The 27314-nt window shown below is 40.2% G+C and overlaps 1 protein-coding gene across 8 annotated transcripts; it reads right to left on the bottom strand.

Annotated features, from left to right (window-relative positions):
- Nucleotides 1-27289, bottom strand: TMEM62 (transmembrane protein 62). Of its 8 annotated transcripts, XM_055716254.1 has the most exons (16): nucleotides 27148-27289; nucleotides 24178-26185; nucleotides 21302-21413; nucleotides 19969-20106; nucleotides 18783-18828; nucleotides 14989-15130; nucleotides 14289-14351; nucleotides 12890-13014; nucleotides 12620-12742; nucleotides 11652-11807; nucleotides 9404-9563; nucleotides 6488-6601; nucleotides 5454-5538; nucleotides 3855-3959; nucleotides 2865-2983; nucleotides 1-1880 (listed from the first exon to the last, which is right to left on the bottom strand). In XM_055716254.1, exons 2-16 carry the CDS (start codon nucleotides 24358-24360, stop codon nucleotides 1554-1556), a joined length of 1998 nt encoding a protein of 665 aa, XP_055572229.1. In that variant the 5' UTR covers nucleotides 24361-26185; nucleotides 27148-27289; the 3' UTR covers nucleotides 1-1553. The 8 variants fall into 8 exon arrangements, with proteins under 8 accessions (XP_055572229.1, XP_055572230.1, XP_027663855.1 ...); XM_055716255.1 differs by lacking the exon at nucleotides 14289-14351; XM_027808054.2 differs by lacking the exon at nucleotides 24178-26185 and having other exon boundaries at nucleotides 27148-27268.
- Nucleotides 27290-27314: the final 25 nt, after the last annotated feature.

Here is a 27314-nt window from a genome sequence, read left to right as displayed (position 1 = left end):
TCTTGTCACAGGGTATAGATATATTTTATTGCCACTTCTTATGCTCCTGATCATATAAAAGTAACTTGTGAAATGTCCGTTTTGTTATTAATATTTCAGTAGTGTTTCTCACAAGTGAATTTTGTGCCCTGCCCCTGATTTTCTAACAGCTTTGCAAGACAAACATGTAGCAGCAAAGTATTCTCTTAACAGTGTATTTAACTTGTGCAGATGAGAGCTGTTACTCTCTTTTTCCTATTATATCATCAGTCATTGAGGAACAGGAATTAAGGAACAGGAAACCTGCCACCTTTTAGAAATAAATGAATGAATGAATAAATAAATAAATCGTAGTTGTAGTTAATATTTTCTTCCAATTCAATTTATTTTCCCATATCCTTTTTCTTGAGGAGCCATAAATAAGTTACTGTAAAATTACCTCAAGTCTTTTGTTCCACTCACAGCAGTCTAGTGAAGTAAGACAGTGTTCTCCTTACTTTACAGATAAAGGCACCTCAGCTCTCTCTGGCTCATTGCATTCTTCATAAATGTAACTATTCTATCATTTTTAGACTTTGAAAAACTGAAAACGAATGAGTTTTCCTAGGTCACTCTGGCACATTTGACTGAGATGCAGAAATACAGCTCTGACCCCTCTCACTTACAGACTTCATAGGTATCAGACTACATGATTCCTTCGGCCTCTCCCGTCCCAAGGACGTTGCTTCCATTCTTTGCTTTAAAGCTGACCTCTGACTGCAGCTGGAAATCCCAGCAACATTGATCATTCACTGTCCTTTCACTGGTGAAGTGTGGAAAAACTGGCAACCTGGGCAGTGGAAAACATAACTCCTTCCTCCCAGAAAGAGAGCATGTTAATAGCTAGCACTCCCAGGACAAAAGCAATAGGCCATGGCTCAGCTACACATGAACACACATACGCACCTAATAGCCTATAAACTGCTCATATATAGCATTACGAAGTGAAAAAGTGTACAAGCACTTACTGTACGGACTCTCACTGAGAAGGGCACCACAGCACCTTTGCAATAACCATTAATTCATAAAGGCATCCGGTCTAGTCTTGTAGAAATATATGTAAATCTTGAAATAAAAAGCAAAGTTAAGCACAAATCCTGGAGTTCATTATCAAAGTCTGTGCTCATTTTCCCCACCATTATAAAAGTCAATAATTTAATGAATTAAAAATATTTTTTCCATTCACAGTGGTAATAGGCAAACATTTCCATTTGTGATCCATTTGGACATACCTGTCTTCTTATCACAAAACCCCCTATTAAAGAGATTATTATACAGTTTACTGTATACTGTATTAATGTATAACTGTATTATATAACATGTATTATACAGTGTGTTGTATATGTATAATACAATAAAAGTATGTATCACAGATTGTTATACATTCACTATTTGATACAGCTCTGTAGCAATGCAAGTGCAGCTTCAGATCTTGCCACCTAAAGGTTGGGCTGTATAAAATTCCAGCATCACAAACTATAGGTTGTGCCTTCACAGTTTTTAAGTCAAAAAACTTTGAATACGTATATTTTGCTTCAGGAGCTCTGACAGTTTTTCATTTCTAGAATGTAAGTTCTGAGCTCAGATGATTTCAGTGTCCAGGTTTTCCAAATCAGAGCTGCGGTCAGCACCACCAGCCATGTTCTCATCGGAGAGAGGAAGAAAGCCAAGGTCCCGTAGGTTCGCTGCAGGAAATAGCAGGAATAGACCTGCCAGGCCAGGAGGAGTGCCATTGCCAGGTGGACAAGCACAGCCACGAGGCGTGGGATGTGATGGACATGAGAACGGAAGCTGTAACCCTGGCATCGCAGCAACAGGCACCAGCACAGGTAGGCCATTAATGGCAGGTTGAAAAACAGCAGCTGAAAAGAAGAGCAGAGAAAAGTAAGATGATGAGCAAAACAAGTGTTCTTGGTAACATGCATGAGGGCACAGAAAGGTAAGAGCATATAAAACCGCCCCATCGTAAGGGCTAAGTACAATTCCCAGACCTGGGATCTCAGGATGCAGTTCCAAGACTCTGCAGCTGACAGACGTGTGGCTGCCTGTGCCTCAGTCCCTGGCCAAACGTTCCTGTCCACTCCCTTGCAGGGGGAGGCACTGGCACACATTTGACCTTTCTTGGAGCTAGTTCAGGGAGCTAGAGTTTGGCAAAATACTAGCACAGTAAAAAAGGAAGGTCCTTACGTCAGTGTAGCTCTCTGACCCAGCCCACTGTGATGTGAGACAAGTGTTAGCACTGGCATAAGGGCCAGACCGCAAAGCAGGCAATACTAGCACAGTCTGGCTTAAATGCCAAGGAACAACACCCTCTCTTTCAGACTAAGGGCAGCTGGGAAAACCAGAGGGCAGGCAGGTCAGACTGCTGGGAAACCTGGACTTGTGTGTACTGGGAGTGATGCCCGCTGAGCTGAATGGCTATTCAGTCTGCAAAGGCTGCCCTGGCCTTTCAGTTCCTCTTGCTTAAACCACTGCAACCTGCACCTGAACTGAGGACAAAAAAAAAAATAAAAAGAATTAAAAAATGGTGTGGTAAATCTGTAGAGATGGCCTCTACTCCAGACATCCAGGGAGACCAAAGCAACATTGAATAGAGGAAAAGAGAAGTTTGAGAAAATATTGTACAACCTCCTTCCCTTCTGTACTTCACATTTGCAGAAAGGTAAGAAAGAGCTGTTTGTGGTCAGGCCTGGCCACTAATCTCTATCCTTCCGAGACTCCTTTATTTATAAAACTATATATATAAACCCCCCTCTTTTCTTGAAAAAACATATACAAAGATCAGACACACCACTACCCCCCCAGAAGAGAGCAGTTTGTCAGCCTTAATTTTTATAAATATGTACCTGTAAAATCCCAACCACAAATGTCAGACTGCCCTGGAAGAAGGAACCACCAACAAACAGCCCAAAGGAAAAACAGGCCCCCACCTGGCCATCTATCAGTTCACCTACAAACCACGGTCCTGCAAGAGAGGAAACCAAACATACAACGCTATCAGAGAAGACAATGTAGACGTGGCCCCTTTTTCACACGGCCTTTCGTATTCCTCAGCACAAAGTGGTTAACTGAGGCACGTGACTTCTCTACTGCTTGTCTATAGCAGTGAGGCTCATGTTTTCACCCTCAACAAACAGCAATCTGATGAACCTTCCTGGTGTGAAAGTATTACGGTACACCAATGAGCTGTGGCATGCAATGAAAATACTTCCATGTTGGTTTAATCTCTCTGGCCGTTTTGACCATCACAACTAAATTTTTCCTTATGGGAGGAAGTGAAAAGGCAGATTCTTCCAAATGCTGGCCTTTTCCCTCAATTACAGTAAAAGATATGAAAGACATGGTCGTAAACAATTCCGGCTTGGCTCAGCTTAGATGTCAAAATGGGCAGGCTGCGCTATGTTATGCATACTACCCTGACTGCCAAGAAAGGAGCTATTTTTGTAATTTATATTATCAGAGGAGAAATAAACTGATATTGTTAGCACCAGAGCTAAGCTTAGTGACATGTCATATGAAACGTCCATTCCATATACTCATTTTACACCACAGATCTTACCCAAAGAATAAGTGAAAGCCAAATTAAAAATAATCACTTTTCTTTCAGAGCAATTTATTAAATTAAGTTTTTAATTCATTCTAGGGCTTTTAAGTTAGGCTCTTACAAACAAATCTTTAGTCCTTTTGGATGTTAGCTTTCCAAGTTTCACATTTATTTTGTAACTTAAGTCGATTTTCCCCATTCTCCAAGATGCTAGAAGTCTCATTTTTCATCAGGCTTTGATGTGTAATAGAAAAATACGAATTTATATCTGCCAGTACACTAGGTTACTTACCTAGAATGGTGTATAAATTCAAAAACATAATTGAGTAATAGAAGGTATTTGTTTTACTGAAGACATGAAGGGAATACGAGGTCAGAGTAAGTAATCCTGGCTTTTCTAAACAGAGACAACATTTAAGAAAAATACCCTTAATTCAGGTTGCAACACACACACACACACACACATATATATATATATAAAATATTGGTCTTTCTGAAACAAATGTGCACATTATTTACTCATTCTATTAAATAAGAAACATAAAATTAGTATTTGGCATGTCCACAGAACAAACACAAAAGAATGCATTTCTGGTGCTACTGTGATACCTGAAAGTAAGGAAACAATAAATATAAACAATCTATGTTAAAACCATCAGAAGCTGCCATTCTAAATGAGTACACTTACTGTATGTAAGTGAAACTGAATGACCATTCTACACCCAGAAAATTAAGTTAGCTAGAGTGAAAAACATGGAGAATGTTCATATTAAATGAAAAGTAAGAGATTCAAAAAAGTAACTGTGCCAACACAAAAAGGCTGGTCAGCAATGACTAGATTAACAGGATTTTCATTGATTAAATCTACTTAGTGAGATCTGATAGCAAATCGGATAAAACGAAGGCTAGGGGTTAAAATGGCAGTGTTCGGAGATCAAGAGAGCCTTCCTATAAAAGTTGGCTTGTAGAGTTTCACCTGTTACATGGCTGCAGTTCTCACAAAGCATTAACTCCCAGAGGGCAAGCTTGACCAATGGAAATCAACAGCTCTAATAATTTGTTCACTAATCTGTAAAACATTTGTCATGGTCTACAGGGACCTAGCTGATCAGAGTGCTAGCTCTTCATTTTTAGCTGCTGAGTACCATAAAGGCACCTGAAAATCTGTTCATCTATTCTTTTTCTATGAGGGCAGTTGCTGTAGTTACCTCAGGATGCTATGTGATCAGTATTAAGCAAAGGACATACACTGACACGAATAGGAAGGGAGGTGGCTTCCAGAAAAATCTCATTAGTAAGCTGTGGTTCAAGCAATTGTTTAAAGGATAAATACCACAAGCTTAACATTATTAAGTTTAATCTACCAGATTTATCACAAACAAAATACCAAGTTATGATAGAACTGGTCTTTGAGAAAGACCCAAGCCTGTTCATGCTTTTTGTAAAGATCAACAAACATTATTTTTATAGAAGGAAATTGTTTCTCCACTCAGGTAACTGAATTTTGTGCCAGCTCTACTGAAACAAGCACACATGCAGAACTAATGCAAAATAAAACATTCCTTTCCCTATGCGTTGCATTCTTCAGTGCGACAATTAAAATTAAACCTTTAGACGTCAATTAATTGAATTTTTGTTTAAACACAAGATACCTGATCCAGTTTTTAGGTTTTAATTTACTTTTTTTGATATACAGAAGATTTTCTGGGTCCCCTTAAAAGCAAACCAGCAGTTTCTGAGAACCCAATCAAAGCCCACAGTACTAGATGCAGAACGCGCATGGTGATTAACAGTGCTATTACTTACGTATTGTTAGCATACAGATAAACAGTGAAAAAAAGTTTAGGGAAATCAGAACGTCTAAAAACCACAGACAAACACCGGTACATACCTTTAAGCGCTGGCTTTTGGAGGTATCTGAAAATAACGAGCAAGGTGATCTGAATCAGCACAATCAGTCCAAAGAGCACACGAGCCTGAAAAGACAGTTGTCACTCTAAGCCAGCCCTGGAGCAGTAGCTGCCTTTGAGCCTTATGGACATTGAAAGAACGATACAAAGATTGCTAACTGAAACACATATTCAAAGCTTGATGGTGCCATTGAACTGAAGAACAAAACGAAACTTAGGAGTTTCCAAGTTATTGAACCTGCATTTTATGGACTTGAATTCAGTTGGATGGCTCAAAGTGATAGACCTGAATCTTTAGAAAAATGGATTGTAAACCACATCCATTGAAAAAGTGTAAATACACTTCCTATATAAAACAGTGTGTACTAAATAGAAATGCAGTTCAAAACATTGGGGAGACTATCAGTTACTGATTAACAAAAGTAATATAATTTTGAGCCAATTATGATACTATCTACAGTCATGTGGACTTTTCCATCTTGCTCTGTAAGTGCACCTAATCTATTATGGCATGCCTTCTTTGCATGTACTGAGCTGTAACAGTTCCGCGTATGACCTGGAACTCACTGAGGCCAATGGGAATTTTGCCTTCCTCTTTGCTAGAGCTAGCTACAACGTCAGCAGCTGATTTGAGACTTTTTCCAGCCTTTTTGCCAGTACATGTATTGCAATAGGCCACAGTGAAGTCTTCTTTGATTTAATGTTTCCTTTTTCTACTATGTCCATAGCTGCTTTTCCATTTCTTGCTTGCACAAACTGTATGTATACCAATGCCCAGAAATGGACAACTGTGACTAAATCGACTAAGTCAAATGTTTGCATGAACCATTGCTGCACATTCACATTTGAAACGCGCAACTTAAGAAAGGAAACTTGAAATATTTGTGAAATTCCAATGGAGTCATATCTGGAAACAGCAAAGTGCATTCAAGTCAGCCAGGAATTAGGAAAATGCCTTGTGCAGTCTCTGGGGAAACCAACATGGAATGACAGCTGTTTTGCTGAAAGTACTTACTAGAACATAGTAGTCAATGAGAAGAATAACAGATGGCCAAAAGTCAAATCTACGAGAGAGATTTTCTTCCATAGCAAATATATGGCTCCGTGTGCTAATTCTTCCTGAAGCATCCTAGATTGACAGAAAATAAGAGAGCAATTAGATACCAGTAGCGCACAAAATACCTAGTTAAAGTTTTTAATCATCACTGCAGCTTTTCTGGAAAGATCCGATTGGCACATGCATGTCTGGCATACTGCCATATTAAATACTTTACCTACAAAGGAATACTTACTGCCAATTTTGTAGTTTCAAGTAAATTAAGATTATGATTTTATAATCACCAAAGTGCTGTGTATAATGAGATCCTGTCAGAGATTCAGCAGTTTGTAGAAGACAGTGACTACTCCCCCCCCTTGTTTTCTGAAAGCTCAGTTCTAGATAATAGCCCATCTTAAAATACTTTGAAGCTTTGTCATGCTTCTTTTCTGACATATTTGCTAGTAACTGATATTGCTAATCAATAACAGTGCCACATTTATTCATCAATTCGATATTTCTGCATGTGTAACACTGACATCTGTGGTGGGTTGACCCTGGCTGGACACCAGGTGCCCACCACAGCCATTCTGTCACTGCCCTCCTCAGCTGGACAGGGGAGAGAAAAAGTAGAACAAAAAGCTTGTGGGTCGAGATAGGGAGAGGGAGATCACTACCAATTACTGGCACAGGCAAAACAGACTCAACTTGGGGAAATTAGTTCAATTTATTACCAATCAGATCAGAGCAGGATATTGTGAAGTAAAACCAAATCTTAAAAACACCCTCCTCCCACCCCTCCCTTCTTCCCAGGCTAACTTCACTCCTGATTTCCTCTACCACCTCTCCTGCAGTGGCTCAGGGGGACAGGGAGTGAGGCGTTTGGTCAGGTCATCGCACATTGTCTCTGCTGCTCCTTCCCCCTCAGGGGAGGACTCCTCACACTCTTCCCTGCTCCAGCACGGTGTCCCTCCCACGGGAGACAGTTCTTCATGAACTTCTCCAGCATGAGTCCTTCCCATGGGCTACAGTTCTTCACAAACTGCTCCAGCGTGGGTCCCTCCCACGGGGTGCAGTCCCTTCAGGAACCGACTGCTCCAGCGTGGGTCCCCCACTGGGTCACAAGCCCTGCCAGCCCACCTGCCCCAGCGCGGGCTCCTCTCTGCACGAGGCACAGGGCCTGCCAGGAGTCTGCTCCATCACAGGCTTCCCACAGGTCACAGCCTCCTTCGGGCATCCACCTGCTCTGGTGGGGTCCTCCACGGGCTGCAGGTGGATATCGGCTCCGCCATTACCCTCTGTGGGCTGAGGGGGACAGCCTGCCTCACCATGGTCTTCACCACAGGCTGCAGGGGAATCTGCTCCAGTGCTTGGAGCACCTCCTGCCCTCCTTCAGCACCGACCCTGGTGTCTGCAGAGTTGATTCCCTCACATATTTGCACTGCTCTCAGCTGGCTGCTGTTGCACAGCTTCCCCCGCTCACCCCCACCCCCTTCTTAAATATGCTGTCACAGAGGTGCTATCACAGAGGTGCTACCACCGTTCCTGATGGGCTCGGCCTTGGCCAGTGGCTGGTCTGTCTTGGAGCCAGCTGGCACTGGCTCCGGTGGACACAGGGAAAACTTCTGGCAGCTCCTCACAGAAGCCACCCCTGTAGCCCCTCTGCTAACCAAAACCTTGCCACACAAACCCGATACAACATCTTATCTTCCAGTACAAAATCAATGGTGTATTTATGGTAAAGGATTCAGTATGCTCAGTCTGATAACAGCTGAGACAATACTTGGGCAATCCCAGAAACAATGCACAGCAAGTGAGTGTTCGTATTTTCTCCAGGTACCTAACTCCAGTTAACACTTCACCCTCCTTATTTTCCCAGAACTATTCAGTTACTAGATGTAATAGTTATTTATGAATGGAGGGGAAAGGAAATTATTTTTTTAAAAATCCCATTCAGCTACCTGATAACAAGCATAATTTGCAAGCAAACTACTGCTAGGCAGGCCTGTATAACCCTCTTCAAAGGTTACTCAGCTTTGTGCATATGTTTTCATCATCATTAAAAAACCAAAAAAATAAATGCAGCTTTCCCAAGTAAAGCATCACAGAAAACAGTAACAAGCTAGGAGGTCGAACACTGGCAGTACAAAAAGGCCATTAGAAAAAAAAAGCATTATCGCTTTTGTCCTGTGAAAAATAATGCCTAGCTGGGTTCCATCAAGCAGGACAAAGCTTCCCATTTTCCCAACTATCCCATTAGTATTGTGCAAATGTGCAGAATGTTAGAACAGTCTGATCCGAGTTCTTCCAAGACCACTTGAAGATACAAAAATAAAATATAGTACAAGAACAGAAGCGTTCACTGGAAAACATTTTTTGCACCCAGGAATCTAATACCAGTTAAGTCTGATGTTCTGGGAAACAGAAACCATATTCACTGTCAGACTGTAAGAAATCATGAAAAGAACTTCAAACAGATAATCAAAGACAGTATTCCAATCTTCCAGGATCCAGTTCCTTTGCCTTCTGGACTAACATGATGTTATTTCCTATTTTCCTTGATCAAACCCGATCTTTTCTTTCCCAAGACAACCTTAAAAGTTAATTGTTGTCTGTTACTGAATTTATTTTTGACCAATTACTTGCTCTTCTGTCATGTCTTACTATATTTCTCGTGAAAATAAGAATCCTTTATTTTGTCCAGAGGCTTTACAAATGCTTTAGTGCTCAGCAGAGTTTTTTCATTTAATAAATCCTTTGGTTTTTGTAATCAGATAAATATGAAAGGAAGTCTGTTATCACATATTTTGTCCCTAGTTATGTGATGCAGAAGGGTGATGGAGCAGACATGACCACACAGAAATCCAATACAAAGAATGCCAACAGGTACCTTACCTGGACAGTCACATCTATGTGATGGAACCCTTCACTGTAGTTTTGTGGGCTCCACTTCAGTACATAGAGAGGGCCAGACACTTGATGCGCGTTCCCCAAGTGAACTCCGTCTATATTGACTTTGACAGAGATAATGACAGAAGGAGAGAAGGCCAGAATTCTAAGGAGTGAATAAAAAGTAAAATAAACAGATTTGTTACAGGACTTGCAGATTTGTCTTTACTTCCTGAAGAAAAGTCCCTAAAGATTATGCTACCTTGTACTTCAGAGTTCAAAAGAGTTAGAAATTAAAATGGTGAAATATGTAGGCTAACGGTCACATGGTAGCTCTTTCCTACAGTTAAAGAGAGAAGTTCAGTATGGTACTGTGCAAAAGATTAGGATAGAAAACCGGGCTGTGGAACAGCTGCAAAAGTGGCAGAGATCCTCAGGTCCTGGCAGAAATAATCTTAGAACTCTTGCTGTCAAAACATTTGCTAACACAAGTGGGATGCATCCTCCTGCACACAGACAGACACATAATCAAATACTTGTAGATACCTCAATTAAAAATTGCCAGTCTCTCTCTCTAAAGTCCTTTGTTATTTTTTTTGTTTGTTTGTTTGGTTCCTGCTTTTTACTTTTGCTAGCCAAAACATAACCTCTCAATCTTTATAACTGAATTTATGAGAAACTGAGTGGAACGCAAGACTGGTATTACAGATCTGAGATACCAACAAATTCAGTATCACTTGGCAGTGCTTATCTTCAGAGAAACAGCCATACTAATGTAGACTCAATGTATTGCACATAAAACTTCTTTTATTTCTGGTAATACAAAAGGCATTCCAGAGCATGTTTCAGTCAAAGGAAGGAGTCCACCACTAAGCTATGTCCCTAAGTGCCACATCTACATGTCTTTCAAATACCTCCAGGGACAGTGATACTTCCCTGGGCAGCCTGTTCCAACGCTTGACCACCCTTTCCTTTCAGTGAAGAAGTTTTCCTAATATCCAACCTAACCTGCTCTGGCGCAGCTGGAGACTGTTTCCTCTCATCCTATCACCTGTTACCCAGGAAAAGAGACTGACAAGCACCTCGCTATAACCTCCTTTCAGGTAGTTGTAAAAAGCAATAATGTCTCCCCTGAGCCTCCTTTTCTCCAGGCTAAACAACCCCAGTTCCCTCAGCTGCTCCTCACAAGACTTGTGCTCCAGACCCTTCAGCAGCTCCGTTGCCCTTCTCTGGACACGCTCCAGCACCTCAATGTCCCTCTTGCCGTGAGGGGCTCAAACCTCAACACAGTGTTTGAGGTGCAGCCCCACCAGTGCCCAGTACAGGGGGACAATCACTCCCCTTGTCCTGCTGGCCACACTGTTTCTGATACAGGCCAGGATGCTGTTGGCCTCCCTTATTTATGGAGGAGTTTTACAGAACAATATGGTTGGATTCAATAATCTTAAAGGTCTTTTCCAACCTAAATGATTCACTGCTTCTACGTTGAATGATTTGACCAGTTCATATATTTAATATAATCATCAGAAAGGTTCAGATAAAGTTCAGATAAGGTTCTAAATAGGAAACTGGAAAGTAGGTAGACTTAGTAGGACACTGCTTCCTAACTGAAAGTATGATGAACCTCTTTTAATTGTAATTCTGTGTATGCAATATGTATTTCATGCCTATTGGTCTAACAGCAAATTTAAGACACTGGAAAGGGCACAGAAATTTGAAATACAAATAAAAAAAGAAAAGGTAGAAAAGGAAGGATGGAAAGATCTAAAACCAATATGAAAATTGGCAGAGGCTTCAGATGCTTTAATATATAAGGGATGTAAAACTGGAAAGACAAGAGGCTTAGAAGTCTGAAGCCAACAGAGAAAACACTTAGAAAAATACATACAAAATCCTGAAATCATCGGTGTCAGATGTGAACATGTGAAATAAATAACAGAGATTATGTGTTAATCTAACTCTACCAGCTTTGGGTACATAAAAAAGTTTAATTGACTTTAGGGGGAAATAACTGCATAAATAAACATGAATTGCTACTATATAATCTCCTTTTATCACAGATATGATACAAAGTGAGTTCTCAAGAACAAACTTCCAGAGAAAAGGGGATTCTGAGAACAGTAGACACACATTTAAAAAAAATTAATACATTTTGGGTATATACATATAAATATAGATGTACATCACAACCAAGACAGACCCCCAACTATTAAGATGTAGTTAAATATTGTGAAATCAAAAGACTACAGCGTACCTGACATGAGTGGAATGAAGAATTTTGACTAGTGGCTCATGAGCAGAACTGCTGTAAAGGAAGGATTTGGGATTGGTGATGAGAACTACAGGCCATTCTTCGAAGTTAAGATCTGCGAAGCTAAAGAGGTCATGATCAAACGCAAGGATCCGGTACCTATAATGAAAGGGAAAAAAAAATTGTTAATACAAATTACTGCATGCACAGCTGAGTCCCATGCTTCCCAAGTTCCTAAACAGAACTTGTTTATTTTCCATTTATTCTCCTCTGTAGGTGATCCCATATTAAACAACTTGCTGTATTTCTGTACAGCTGGTTACCTCTAATCAGCTTCATTTTATTATAAATCACTGAAGCACTACTCAAAATTCTGAACATCAAGATCTATTGAATTTTGCACATGACTCAGTTAGATGAACATTATGTTAAAGATTTCAAATATAATGTACATTACTACAGTGTCTGAGTAGGTACTCTAGTTATGGACAAAGACCCCAGTGTGCTCTCTTCCTGCATGCATACAAGTGTCTTAGGATCACTGCAGAATAAAGGCTAATATACTACTATACATTCCATATAGCATCGGACACGTTTTGATATGCTGCTAACATAACATTTCTCAGGTAGACTATTTCCGTCTCTAAAATTCTGATTTTTATCAGATGCTGAATTTTATTACAATATATTTGTCTATTTTGAATACTAAACGCATACTCAATATTTAGATATCCTCTTTTTAATTTTTAAACACCAAGAATGAATAAAAAAATTACTTAATTTATTAGCACACTGTTGGTATAGGGAAAAAAAAATCCCAAACTTAAGAGAAATTTCTCAAAAGCACTAATAGTAATAACCAGTCAGGCAGATCTAATGCTTCTTTCAAATTCTCCAAACAGCATAAAAGGGAATCACAGTATAACCAGGTAGGCTCCATATAGTAATTTGCTCACACAGGTTTTACTTACCTCCTGTTATCCATCCAGTCTCCCAATTCAAGTTCCAGAGTGCCGCCACGGTGTTGACTGTGCAAGGCTGGCATCAGCCCACCCAGTGTATGGAGATGTCCACATAAATAGGCTGTGGCAGAACTAATAAAAGAACACAAGAATTGTGATTGTTTGGGCGGGAAGGAAATACCACTGCAGAAAACCTGAAAAGTGACACGCAAGCATGTGAAGAGAGGCAAGAAATGTACTTCAGACTGAAAACATACAGGGAAAAAAGAAGTATCTTACCTCATTAATGTTCGTATGCCTGGGGCTGAGGAGATGATTGTTGAGGTGGGAAAATGGCCAAACCAGATAGTGTGATTGCTGTGCAGACTTTCTGTTGCCATCAAAGATAGCTCTTTCATTTGATTCTGAAATAGGCAGGTGTTTGAAAGACAACCAAACAAACTTCTTTAACATTCAGCGTATTTAGAAAGAATAGCAAAAGGAAAGCAGAAAGAAATTAATCAAGAATGTAATTCATCAATTAATCTTTTTTTTTTTTCCTTCAGAGAATAGTCTCAGTTGCTTCAGGGACCTAAAATCCAATGTTGGAAAAATAAAGTGAAAACAAGACACTCAACATCTTCCTTGCAACTGAACACAGACAAAGTGCAATGTAAAGAAAGATTTTAGTGAACAATCTATCTATCCTTTCTGCTGTGTATTTATCTAGTCAAAGACAACACACTTGAGTTGATTTTACAAACATCTTTACCTTACAGTTATCATCCCTACTATCTCTTGAGTTGCTAGATGGCCTTTTATAGGCATGACAGACCACAGAAACTGTGTACCATATGCTTCAGTCATTTAACTGGACTAACTATGGTGCTGAATCTTGAAAATATTGCTCAACCATTGCTGTTAAAGTTACGCAAAAGTAACACTTACACACAGCAGGTAAAATTTCTCTCCTTTACTTGTTTGACCTCCAATATTAAATCAACCACTTACTGTCCAGAGAGACCCCCAATACCAATAAGATCTCAAAGTCTAACAGAAGAGGCAAAAAAGTAAAACCAGAAAAGAACACAAATCCTCTCTTTCACCATTTTGCAGATCATCTTTTAGGGTAACCCTGAGAACCACCAGCACATTCTTTCCAAACTACCTGGAAAGAAACACTGATGGGCATGAGTAAAGGAAACAGAAATAAAGGTATATGAAAAAAGAATGGATTCAGTATTTGCTTTTATGAATTTGGGCTTTAAGAATATGTTTACCTAAGCTACGCAATCAAATCACTGATACAAGTCTAATTTATTTTTCAAATTCCTGGCAGAGGTTTAATTCTTAGAAGTTACAGGTATCTACCTTGACTTCCAGTTTTGTGCAAAAATCTGCTCTCTGGACTCCTGCAGCTGGGTAATTAACAACCAAATGCTTGACTTACTGCAGCCAAGGTCAGGAGTTCTAGACTCAACTGCATTTCTTAGCTCCTTGAGTTTGTCTGCAAATCTACTGCACCCACTACAGATTACAGTAAATTATGAAAACAGTGCTTGGCGCTTCTACATCACCTTCCATTTAAGTATCACCAAGCGCTTTACAAACACTTAATTAAATGTCAAGCCTCCTTTAGACAAGATTAGAGGGAGACCACTTTACTTTTAATCACAGGCAAAATATGACATCTTTTTACCAGAACACAGTAACTTTCTGCCAACACTTCGGAAGAGTATCTCAAGAACAGCATATCAACAAACTACAGAGAAAAAAAATCACAGAGAATCAAAATGTTATCTATATGCCATGTTATCTGATATGCGATATAAACATTGCTATTAGCATTATACTTTCAAAGCAATACTATGTCATTTTTATGGTCTCAGAAGATCAGAACTCACTTTGAGGTGATGACATTTCTTTATAGCATTACCTTTCACATTATTCCATTGATAAGTGCAATACTCATCTGTAATATTAATAAAAAAATAATGAAAAAAAGCATCTAACAAAGCAAAAAGGAGTGAAATTAGAAAGTCTTTGTTTGGGTTTTTGTTTGTTTTTTTTAAAAATAGCTTTACAGCATATAAGGAAATTATCACTCAATTCTAGCTAAATGTTAAGAAACTACTGACAATGTCCTTAAAATGTCTAATTTGATGTTTTTGTATGAGATTATTTCTTAAGAGAGAGAACACAGGTACTCTATATGTTGACACATTCATTTTTCTAAATAAATGCCCCACATGCATAACTTTAAAACATAGTCTCTCTTAGATAAACACAAATCTTTCAGACAAGCCTTCTTTATAAAGAACAAACAAACAAAACCCCAAAACAAACCACTGTAGAAGTAAAATAGCCAGAAAAACGGAATGCCAAGACTTAGAAAATACCATGTTTAAAATCCCGAAGAAATTATAGGGTCTCTTAGGGCCTGGGCTGAGTGTGGCATCCACACAGATGAATGAATAGTTCCCAAAAGAGGTGGTGTGGATGTAATGGAAAGAGCCATCTTTACGCCAGGAAGAGTATTTCCTGCCAAAATAAATGGCAATATTGCTGTTAGGAAAGCTTGCAGCAATGACAAAAGCAACCTGCATAGTATAAATACAAGATTTCTTGCATTAAATCTAGCTCCATCTGGTTACTGCAGTGAAGTCTCTTCTTAGTAATCTATGACATTGAAAAGTCTACACTTGAAAGAAGATGCATGACATGGGTCATGTATTAAGACAAGAAGCAGGTTATCATACAGACATTTAAAAAAACCATGTTAGCACAAGTACATTTTCCCCTGGTACTTTTTACATGGCACTTATTTTATGGATAAAGGATAGGCCAGCAGCATAAATGATGCAAAACAAAGGCAAGATGACAGCAGAGCAGGATCTTAAACACCCTTAATTAAAGGAGATCTGCAAAGGAAAAAAAAAAAAGCCTTGTGTTTATTGTTGGTGTCTGAAAGAATCTGTCAAAAAGGATTTCTCCTTGCTTACCTAGAAATACCAAAGACCTCAAGTCTTGTCTCCACCATTCTGTTAGAGATCGCTTAAAATACTTTTATGTAGAATGATCTGCTGTTGGCTACTGGAATATGATTTTGAACCAAAGAAATATTGAACCTTTTCCAAAAGTTCCAAACCAGAGATGCTATACTACACCAAATCTTATAAATAGTGAAGACGGCAGCATTTCCTCTTGCTTATTACTCTTTTGTGTTTCTTGACATAGCAAATCTTACCAGTTCTCCTGTCACCTGTGGAATGTCATCAGAATTCTTCATTCAAAGAGTAAAAGGAGAGAGCAAAAAGGGTTGCTGCTCTTTTGCATGTTACCTGATGTTAACTGATTCTTGAATCTTCATCTTAAAATACTCTAAAGAGAGAACTGTAAACAGGGAAGGACTTAAAAGACATGTCAACTAGTTCCACCTTTTTTCCCCCCCCATGGTTTTATGCTAATATTGGCTATGATAAATATATGTAATAATGAATATACACATTGCTTTCTCTCCTTCCACTGACAACAGGTATTTTCAGTTTTTCTAACTTCTAAAACTGAAGTGCTTTTGATGATTTATGCTAGATGGGAATTCCACATATCCTCCACTGGCAAAGACAGGCAACGTTCCAACTAATGGTACCTAACACATTGCTCAGTTAAGAATTAAATTCTGTAACTAAAATTACTGTGAGTAAATTTGAGATTAACTAAAACTTATTTGGTTTAATTGGGGGGGATTTTTTTGTTTTCTTTTGGGTTATGTTTTTGTGTGCGTGTGTGTGCGCACACACATTTGGTTTTGTTGGTTTTGGGGTTTTCATTGTTTGGGATTTTTTTTTTTTAACTCCCTGCATGATATGTGGAAGCTAAAACATCCCCGAGTTCAGATAATGAGTATATTTTGCCACCCAGAAAGCAGTTCTTATCACTATTACTCTACCAATCAGATTAAACAATAAAAACACCAAAAAGGCTGACCTGAACAGAATAAAAGCCAATATATCAAAAAACAAGTTTCAGATATAAATCAATACTGCCAATGTCATAAAGACACTTTCACAATGCTTTTTTGTTTTGAAGTTAATGTTACCTTTATGAACATCATGAACTTCAATAAGAAAACCGGAAGCTCAGTATCAAAATGCTCAGACTTCTGCCTTTAGCCCCACTTAAGAGTATGTGTAACAGTTGAATTATCCTCTGCTCATACTGTGGACATAAAATAGGAACCCACGTTTTTCTGTAAAAATGTTATTGTATTTCAATACAACTGCTGCCTTCTTTAATTTTAATACATAATGAACACCAGATGTGGTTGAGTAACCGTTTTTCCTAGCCTCTATTTGTATCTGCAAGCTTGCAGTGCCCAAAGGTGTATGGCAAAAAATGAATTATTTGTTCAGGAATCACATAAAGGCAACGAGATACTGCCTTACTGTTGCTCAGACAACAACAACAAAAAAATTACATCGTCCTTTTGACTGTTTAACTTCACAGGGGCAGGTGGGGGACACAAAAAGGCTTCCACAAGACTCCATTTCACTCCACCATCTCCTCTCTCTTCCTAGAGTGTGGCACATTTACTAAAATTTTTCTTGATCTTTATATTTTATCAATACATTAGATTATTAACATTGTCCCTGTAAAGATAGTTCTGCCTTTAATGATGCTTAATAGTTTTTGAGGACTCTTAGTGCTTTTCTTCAGTCTTAGATAGAAATTATGATACATCTCATTAAAGTTTCTTTATTTTGCTATGATAACAGACTACAATGAAGCAAAAACCATTATGAGAACACATTTGTTTAGCAAGAGACTGTTAATTAATAAGGAACGACTTTTTCACCTGACTCAGAATTCCACTCAGAAATTCTTAGGTTGGCTAAATTGCTTTGAAATTTCACCTTAATCCTTTCTAATCCCTTTTGCTGTCAGCACGTCTTCAGTGTGAACTACAGGCAGGTGACTGATACATCTTTCCAAACAGTAGAGCTCATCCAGGCCAAACAACAATTCAGGGATGATCTGGCAAATTCACTGGTGCTACACCTTCCCATGTGTATCACTAGGACCTCTGACAGCAGCCTTAAACTAGGACGGAAGACTGATACTAGATTGTTATGAAGCCACAACTGTGGCAAAAGATACAGGGACATGCACTGCACTAGCACATCCATAAACTGTGCTAGCACCATACATTCATCCCTTCGTGGTAAACCCACATGCGGATTCCATGTTCTTCTGCAAATGCAGCTGCTGTAGAATCCTGTCCCACAGAATTTATGGGAAAACGTATCTGCTCCTGCTGGGCCACAGGGAGCTGGAGCAAATTGTACTATCAGATGTTTAATCTGTGTTCTTATTGCAAAGTAGATGGCTACAGAGCCTGAATTAAAGTAGAATTTAAATTTCCAGGTCCTCCTCCAGTTCCAAAGAGTCAAAGCTGAAAGCACCACCAAAATTATGAATGAAGATTTTGTGTTCAGATATGAAGGACAGGAGAAACTGAGAAGTTAAACACGAGTTACAACTGAGCCTATCTTTACAATATACAGGCAAAAGAGCCAGCTGAAGAGAGGAAAGTTTCCTCTCCTATCTTCACATTTAAATCTCAAGTGTGTTCCTCAAGAATATTTGTCCACCCATCACCATCATCTGCCTTCAATACTTGCAGTTTTCTAAAATTACTCCGACGTGAAGAATTGGCTCAGATAAGATTTAGACCCACACGACATGAAAAGCCCTTTTGGGCATGCAGAAAAAACATTAAAAAATAGTGAAGTTTTTTTCTTGCTTTGTTTTTCTTTTCTCATCTATTTTGAGGCATAAATGCGTTCCTTTGAGAACACTGGTTTTACAGAAATATATCACACAACTGTTCTGAGGACACTGAACACATAATGCATAGAACATCTCCTAGACATAGGCAGATTTAAAATATATTCAATTACAAAACATGGAGGTATAAGAGATATGAAGTCTGCACAACGAATTCTCTATTTTCTCAATCTATTCTGCTCTACTAACTGGCAATGGAAAAGCTAGAGGAAGTAACAAGTATGATCCTAGACTATAGAAAAGTCAGTGAAAAGGCATATATGATATATGTGATAACTGAAAACAGAATATTGTTTAGTGAGTTTTATCTTGAATATAACAAGATCTGTATGGTAAATAAAAGTACCTGTAATAATTCCAAACGCTATCCAGGTGTGGAATATTGAAGGAATCTGTAAGAGAGAGAAGGAAATGAAGAAACTTTCAGACCAAAATGGTCATTGACCTCTGCATTTTATTTCCTAATGTTGAGATAAAGCAGTCTCAGCAGGCACTGAAGAGCTATTTTTCTAAATATATAATTGACAAGCAGACTGTGAAACTGTGCAGAGAAGAAATTATATATATATTATATATATATTATCATATATACTTGATGCAGTTGACCTAGAAGCGGGAGTAGTTTTTTCATTTACGTTTCCGTTCAAAGATAACAGTTGTGGGAATGTAAACTGTCATTTAGTGGCTAAAAATTAACCATGTGTCTCCACTTTGGCTATAAAGCTTTTCAGAAGCTTTTTGGATTGGGCGCATTTTCCGTAACTAAGACCTAACTCATTGAAGGAAAATAAAGTAGTAATAGCATCACAGAATAGCATGTATAAAACAGACAGCAACCTGGGGACATTTGTACTGTGACTGGGGTCCACCTCTCCATTAAAGCTGGTAACAGAAGCCTGATCGTGAAATGGGAGTAAAATGTCATATATGGGCTGTATAGGACAAAGCATACACTTTTTTCTTCCCCAGTGCTAGGCTTCCTAGTTTTGCCCTTCCTCTAACAGCTGGGTTATATAGCCTACAATGTTGTTAGCTTGTGTTTGAATATTTATAATATAGTGACATCTACAATGTGCACAAACTTCCATGAGTTCCTTCTGTTCAAAAGAAACCAAATTTCCTTTGATTGCTGAACCTGTGATACTTCTTAACTTAAATCTGTGGGGAGAGGTCTATGAAAATTAAATTCAAACCATTTATTCAGTAGGGTAAGGTTACAGTTTGCCCTTCCATTAAAAGATACAGTATATAAACTAACGACCTGGAAACTAACATCCAAAGCTATGTTCTACCACTTGCCAGGCAAAAGCAATAAATGAAGAGTCTTGTTTCCCTGGTATTAAAACTCCAGTCGGTGTCTGTAAACAAAGTGTGCCCTCAGTAGAGCAGACACATGGATGGCAGGCCCCTCTTCAGACTCATAACCACTATTCACATGCTAGTAATTACTAACACTTTACCTCTATGCTCTAACTTGCCTAAATCAGCTCTGTAATCACAGAAAGGAAAGAGATGTTTCATTTCCTTCTTACCATGATTCCCTTTGATGTCTATCCACTTGGTTTTTTCCATGACCCTTGATCTCTTCAGGATTGAGTGGTAAGTTTTCCATTCTACTTCTACCTGCTCAGATCCCAGTTTATCTCTTGTCTTAGCATCTGTCAGGTCACCTAAAAGAGTACAAAGGTAAGCTATAACTAGAGCCTACACAGCTTACACAAATACTGTCATTAGGCAAGCATGCAATCCAAGCCTGCTAGCGTAGGCAAGCATGCAATCCAAGCCCGCTAGCGTAAGCGGCTGCAAGTCTCCCGTGCGCAATCTGGACGTTCCCGCTGTCTGGTCCAATTGGTTCCTATAAGGGCAAAGGCCTTCTAACGCAGACATGGCAGCCTGTTCAAACATCAACAGCTGGACTTAATGACCTTAAAGGTCTTTTCCAACCTACATGACTCTGTGCCTCTATGATATATCAGCCATGTCACTGCAGTGCTTTCACTGATTCCATGTCAAAGTAAATTGTTACACATTCGTTATACCTGAAGATTCATAGGAGCTTGTTTAACTTCACACCTTCTGTACCCCCTCAAGCTCCAATTAATGTTCAAACCATTCCCATTTCTGTTCACATAGTAAAGCCTCCCTGCATTGATAGTTAAAATATGCTATTTCTGAACTCTTAAAAAGCAAGCAGCAGATTAGTAACTCTCTATAGAAACAAAAGTACAGGTCTACCATTAAGATGCTAAAGCCTTGCATATATCAATGGCTCAAAGTCTTTCTGATTTGATTGCCAAAACTTAATCCATTTCAATAGCAATAGCAAGCTACCAAACGAAGAGGCAAGGCTTATTTCACCTGTCTTGGTACGCTATGTTCAAATGGAAATCAGCAATGAAATCTTACGTTAGCTCACAGGTGAATTTCAGACAAATGAGCAGGGATTGTTCTGAAAGAGAAACTGTCTCCTAATGACTAATCAGAGACATTGCTTACTTCTGTAATTTCAAATACACATGACGTAGAATCACTACCAGGAGGACAAGAAGGAAGATAGTTGCTAGCAGGGACTAAGGTGTAGCAACAAAGACTGGGAAAACAATAGCTTTATTGCATAATTACATCTGTTACATATATACACACGAAACTCACTATCAGACATAAGACATTGAACAAAAACTAATTCTCTTGAGTTGAGAAGTTATTCTCTTCTGCTTCTAGGAGTCTATCTTTAGCTGCAATCTCATTTCCATTGCTTAAAATACCATAAGGCTTTAAAGCTCTCTCTTGAGATCCTAGAATTTTGCTTATTTGCTCTTCCTTTGACAACATTCAACAGGAAATTCACACTTTTGAATTGCTTACCTGTTGCCAGAACAAGTGCGGGCTGAATTATATCAATTGTTTCAGAACAGAATTTTTCAAAGTCTGGAGCTCGTTTGGGATCCCGAAATCTACTGATATGGATGTCTGACACCTGCAAAAAAGAAAAATGAAATGCTGTTCTAAGCAGAGGGTTATTGCTCCACAGGTTATTCTGCAAAGCCAACTACGTAAGAATGCAACATAAGAGCAGTTATAGTGATTCATATCAGTAAAAGGGATACAGGGAGAAACAGAGGAGGATGACTAGGGGAGAACAAAAGCAGAGTAAGCATATGATATTGCACCTGTAACCCATAAAATCACATTTACATCAAGAAAATGTCCTTAAATCTAAGGGTATACAATAAAATGGGGAAATACGTAGCTATCTACAGTAAGTTTTGATGGCTCTAAGGGCCTGTTGACTTTCAAATTCTGTGAACTTCTGGTGCAACACAGTGATCTTGCTGCAAGAGAGAACACTTAAGTAGTTCTGCAAAGCAAGAATAAGTTCAAGTTACCTAAGACTTGAAGCATACTGATAACTGAATTTGTACCTGGTGTGACATTTCCAGTAGCTGGGTGGAAGGACTTCTAACATTCTATCCGTGCATTATAATGGAGCTAATGAGTGTGTTTAGACCCCATTCCATATGTCTCCATGAAGGCAATGATTGTCCAAGAAATGATACCATTTGTACAGAACTGTAAAATATGCTGTTCATTTCTGAACCAAACACTCAAAGCCCCCTATCAGAAGTCTCATACGGGGTGGGATGGGGGTGATAATAAAAATAAGATTTTAAATTATTTTTTTTAAGTATTGTGGTTCTTCAGGTTTCTCCAAAATTAATCTTGGGTGAATGCTTTCAATTCCACTTTCCACACTTCCCATTCCATTTCAGTCAGTCAATTAATAAATCATTCTCCTCAGTTTAGACAAATGGTATTTGATGCTCAAAAAACAGTGAGCACATGGTCATGACCACCTGACGATATCACTAACTGAGAAAGAAAAACAAACTTTTGCATTCAATTTAATAAACTTGGTTTTTAATTTTTGAAAAATCCAGATAAAATACCTTAGAGACAAAATGCCTTAGCTTCTACTTACTCAGTCATTTGAGTATGTAGCAAACATTGATTGAATTCCATTTTTTAATTCTGCTTATGAAAATCCCCCATTTGCTTATATGGAACTTTTGTTGAGATCAGAATCGGATGCTAAGAGGAAAACACTTTTAAACATAAACGTAACTTCATTTTTATTTACACGTTCAAGGTAGCATGAATCAAAGAGCACAGTAAAACTGACTTGATAAATCAAACCCAATTTAATAATTGACAAAGATACAACATCTTATTTTGCTTCTTCTCAGCCCCTGGATTTGCAATTAATCTATTTCAGCAATCAAACAGAGAAAATAAAAACTTCTGTTGTTGCAGTCTCCAGACTCTTGAGCAAAAAGTCTTAAAAGAAACTTTACTCCTGTTCTGCTGATAACTATGGAGCATGTACATTTCCAGCCTTTTAGCAGACAGTGGTTGGGAAGCCTAATTTTCTACAAAGTTCTTCCCACTTGTTTTCCCCCTACGTGATACAAGTTTAAGGTTTGCAAAATTGTAAATGTACAAAGATCGAAATTTAGTTCAGTTTAAGAAGATACTGTCCTGTGGATGGGAGGATAAACAAGGCAGAAAAAGGCTGGGGGCAGAACCAGTCATCTTGAGCTCTAGCCAGTGACCTAGATTAGACCCTATGGAGTCACCAGGGAGCCTGAAGCCTGTTTCCCACAAGGTCATCATACACAACACCAAATTTAGTGCTTGGTTAATTTCCAAGTTAGGTCAATGATAAAGCAGCTGTTAAAGGGCACGTCTGAAAGAGAACATAACCACTTGAAAATAAAGCCAATTCTCAAATTAGCTGTGCTATGACCTATCCTTGCGAGAGCTCCACTTGAAGTAACACAGAGAGAATATGGCAAGAGAAGTATGGAGTGGAACATGCTGTTTGTCAGCAATAGCTCTGCAGCTGCTAAATGCTACTGTAGTCGACTTTCAAAACACCAACTCAAGATAGGGGTTTTTATCTACGTTAATGCAAGCGTATCTTTAATCTTGACATGTGTTCTGCATTAAAGATAAGCCTTAAGTAATTTAAGGAAAAATTACTGCAAAAACTGACTTTGACAATACATAGCAAATGGAAGAGAACGAAAGGACTAGTAATACAGCAGCAAACATGTAAACAACTTGCGGTTAGTTACACACTAAGTGCTTCAGAAATACTTGGGGGTGTGACAGTGGAAGAGTCAGAAGAGAGGCCACAGCAGCACCCAGATGTGACAGTTTACTTTCGAGGCTATGCCAGGTTAATTTGGATTTTATGTTCAACCTGGAAACAAAGTTGTGCACATCGAAGCTAACATACATCGCTCTCTCTCACCCTGGCCCAGCACTTCTATTGCTAAAAATCTGTGTAACTATTTTCTCAGACACACAATTCTGAGTTCTGGAAGGGAAAAGGACAGGCAGGGCCCACATGTCTCACTGGGATGTCGGATAATACCGTGTCGGGTACTGGTGCAACATATAGGGTAGTGTAGTAATTAGGCGAGTTTTAATTACCTGCTTCTACCACCATCACTACCACCACCTTATCTTATGGACAGTCTGGCAAACCTGTAGCTTCGGCTTGACCGCCAGCCTCCGGGACAGCAACGGGGGACGCCGGCCGGGAGGTGCCGCAGCACCGCGGCGGGGACCCTCCCTGGCCTCGCACAGCGACCGCCGCCGCTACCGAGACCCGCAACGCGGGGGGCGGCCGCACCTCAGCGCGGCGCCTCCCGCCGCCTCCCGCCGGCCCCACTCACCTGCACTACCCACAGCAGGTTGGCGGCCTTCGCACCGGGGGCAGGCCGAGCGGCCCGGCGACGGCGCTGGCCCACGGGCGGCTGCGCTCCCGAAGGCGCGTACGATTCCAGCAGCAGCGCCACGGCGGCCGCCGCCAGCAGCCCCAGGGCCAGCTTCAGCATCCTGCGCCGCGTTACCACCATGCGCGGCCCCGGCCGGCCCCCGCGCCTCCGCCGGGCAGCGCCGCCGGCTTCAGCACTTCCGCGTGGCGGCCCACCTCCGCGGCTGGCCGGGCCGCCTGCGGCGCGTCTGCGGTTGGCTCGGAGGGCCGATGCCGGCGGGGGAGGGGTGCGGTGGGCACTCCCCGTCTTTTGGCGGTTTTATGTGGTTTCATTTTGCCGGGCCCGCCTGACGCGGCCCGGCCCCGCGGCCCTAGGCCGCCCGCGGCCTGCGCTCTGAGGTGCCGGTTGCCCCCCTAGGTGCGGGGGGCCGGAAGCGCCTCGGCGGGAACGGGACAGGCCGAAACGTTGGCTGAAGTGCGCGGCCTGCCTTAGTCTGTAAGCCCTTGTCGTTATCCGGGGGGAACAATGTACCGTGAGGGGGCCTCGGGCCGTCTTCAGTCAGGAATGGTCGGGTCAAAAACCAGACACAGAGAGATCAGTGTCCCATCCTGCTTTCTTCCAAGGACAGCATGTACTTGGAAAAAAACCTTTTTTGTCTCCTGGCAGTATTTATAAATCTGTCTGCTCAAAAATCTTGGCAATTGACTTTTTTGTTTTACTCCTGACTTCCTTAAAAAGTCTTTTTGTGGTCTTTTGAACATCTTTTTTTTTATATACATAATTTTAACCTTACTATAGCAACAGTACATAATCGTACAGTTTGATAATTGGTAACTTACTCTGTGCTATCAACTCTGTTTCCTAACTGCTGCCCACATTTACTGTTGAGGTTTTTTTCTTACCAGCTTAAGCACGAGTTTAGCTGAAAAAGCTTCTGGTGCTTCACACCACTTTGCTTTGATATTTAATGTAGTATTCTCAAACAACTTTTCAGAAGTTTCTAATTAAATATTGCTTAATATTCATTATCTTTTCTCATATAATTTGTCATAGGACAAAGATTTAATTTTTAGCATTGATCAAAACCCACACGCTTCAGATCAGTTACACTTTATTAATATATTACACCCTTTTTCAGATGGTCTTGATAATTTAGCTGCACTTTTGTGGGGCTTAAAGTATGCTTGCTGTCTTTTTTTCAGCCGCTTTCCATCTTGCTTGTCTGCTTCCTACTTCCTCCAGAAAAACACACCAAACAACTGCTCTTAAACCAACATTTAGCAATCAATATTCCTGGTAATCTTGGGGAGTAATCTTGAAAATTAGGGTTTGCACTTCTTCCTGGAGCTCTACTGTTTTCTTTTAGCTCTAGCAAGACTGCCAAGCTTCAGCATTTTGTCTCTATTAAAATTTATCTGAACTCCTTTTTTGTTGTTCTTATTTCCTCTATTACTTTAGTATCCATGGAGATTGTGGTGGTTTGTGCCATTTCTGCCTGGGTAGTGGAGCCAACTTTTGTTTCAGAGATTTGCTGCCCCTTCTTTTGCTGTCTCCCAGCATATGTGGGTTCCAAATCTTTCTTTTTTGTATTATTTTTGTTGCGGAAGTCTATACTCTTGTTCAACGAAAGCAGCTGGTTTACATTAGCATAACTTCTTCTAAAAGTCCCACAGTAAAGTGAAACCATACTAGTAGTTCAGCGAAAAGACATGGCCACGTGAGAGACTTGTCTCCCAGCAGAGGACCACAGGCAGCCCTCCTGCTGCTTGAGCGTGTTTGTTGCTGTCTTGGAATTACAGCATTGCCTCTCTTGCTTGACTACGTTGGAAGCTGGATTATACAATTGCTACTGTCGATGCTAAAACATGAGGAGGACTCCAGTAATGGCAGTCTAAACTTGGCTGCTGTGCAGATAGCACTGCTGGTTAGTGGTCAGCCGTGCTATCGAAGAGGACTGCGTACGAATCTGCAACATGTAAAGACAAAACTAGATTAAGCTTTGAATTGATTGCTAAGTGGCTCAATGGCAAAATTAACTTTGTTGGTTTTATGTCTCGTGTCTAAACCCATTTCAGTAACAGTATCTACACAGTAATTTTAAGTGACAGATTTCAATAAGTAAGTCTGCAGTGACCTCTTAAAATGAAGGTAAGTGGGAGCTACTACAGAAAAGCTACAGTCAGAGGTTCTGAAGACTTAAGAAAAGACCTTTGAGAGTACCTGTGACCAGGTACTGTGAGAAAAATCTATTGAATATGCCTGAAAATGTCATATGCAAACTTTATCCGATTGATACTGATAACTAAAGAACATGGAAAAGTTGCTTGGAGGCTTGAAGCGGTAAGACTGCAATGGCAGGAGGCAGTCTTTTTCCAAAGAGATACTAGACATTTGATAGGTGGTTAGTATGTATGCCTGCAAGGTCCAAAGCTATGGCTATTTGCCTATTCCCCCAGCCCTAAAAAGGTACAAACACAGGGAATTGTGCAACTGGACTGGTTTGCAATAATCTGGAAAGTTTGCAGCAGTGCTTAGGCCAGGTCTGTCACGTATCAACCAAGTTCCTAAATGACCTCATCTTCTGCTGGAGTAGCAAATGCAGAGTACTTGGAACAGTTATATGCTGTAGCAAGGAGGCACGGAGGAAAAATGTTGACCTTGGAGACAATCATATACCTAAAGCTACTCTCGCCTCCTATGCTTGTTTGAAGTTCATTAAATTTTGCCTTCACTTAATCCAAATGAGACATATGCCATGTCTGCTGAAGGAATATCAATCTGCATTAGCATATATGAAAATTACTTCAGGTATCACCTTGTTATTAAGGCAGTGCCCTAAGTGAACACCCACACTGTGCAGTTTACGTGCCCGCAGAGGAACTTCATCCGCGTAACTACACAGGCAGAATCAACCCAAGTTTCGCTCACCGACCATCCTGACAGACCCTGGGGCGGCGCCTCGCTTCAGCCTCCCGTGGGAGGCCGGAGACGCGGCTGGACGGGCCCGGGCCTCCCCAACCCCTCACGGCGCTCCTCAGCAGGCCTAGCCGGGTCACGACGACCACACCCGCCGCGCCTCCCGCGCTCGGTCATCG

This window comes from Falco cherrug, chromosome 7, assembly GCF_023634085.1.
Source record: "Falco cherrug isolate bFalChe1 chromosome 7, bFalChe1.pri, whole genome shotgun sequence".
Taxonomy (NCBI): Eukaryota; Metazoa; Chordata; class Aves; order Falconiformes; family Falconidae; genus Falco; species Falco cherrug.
Note: the sequence above shows the minus strand (reverse complement) of the source record. Positions and strands in the feature narration are given on the sequence as shown.

Bases quoted from the DNA above. Each gene is read 5' to 3' on its own strand.
- TMEM62 (XM_055716254.1), bottom strand. From the start codon at position 24,360: ATGGTGGTAACGCGGCGCAGGATGCTGAAGCTGGCCCTGGGGCTGCTG. The intron at 20,107-21,301 runs GTAAGCAATTCA...GTACTCTTTTAG, and splicing joins CGCACTTGTTCTGGCAACAG to GTGACCTGACAGATGCTAAG. The intron at 2,984-3,854 runs GTAAGTAACCTA...CCTCTCTTGCAG, and splicing joins GAATTTATACACCATTCTAG to GACCGTGGTTTGTAGGTGAA.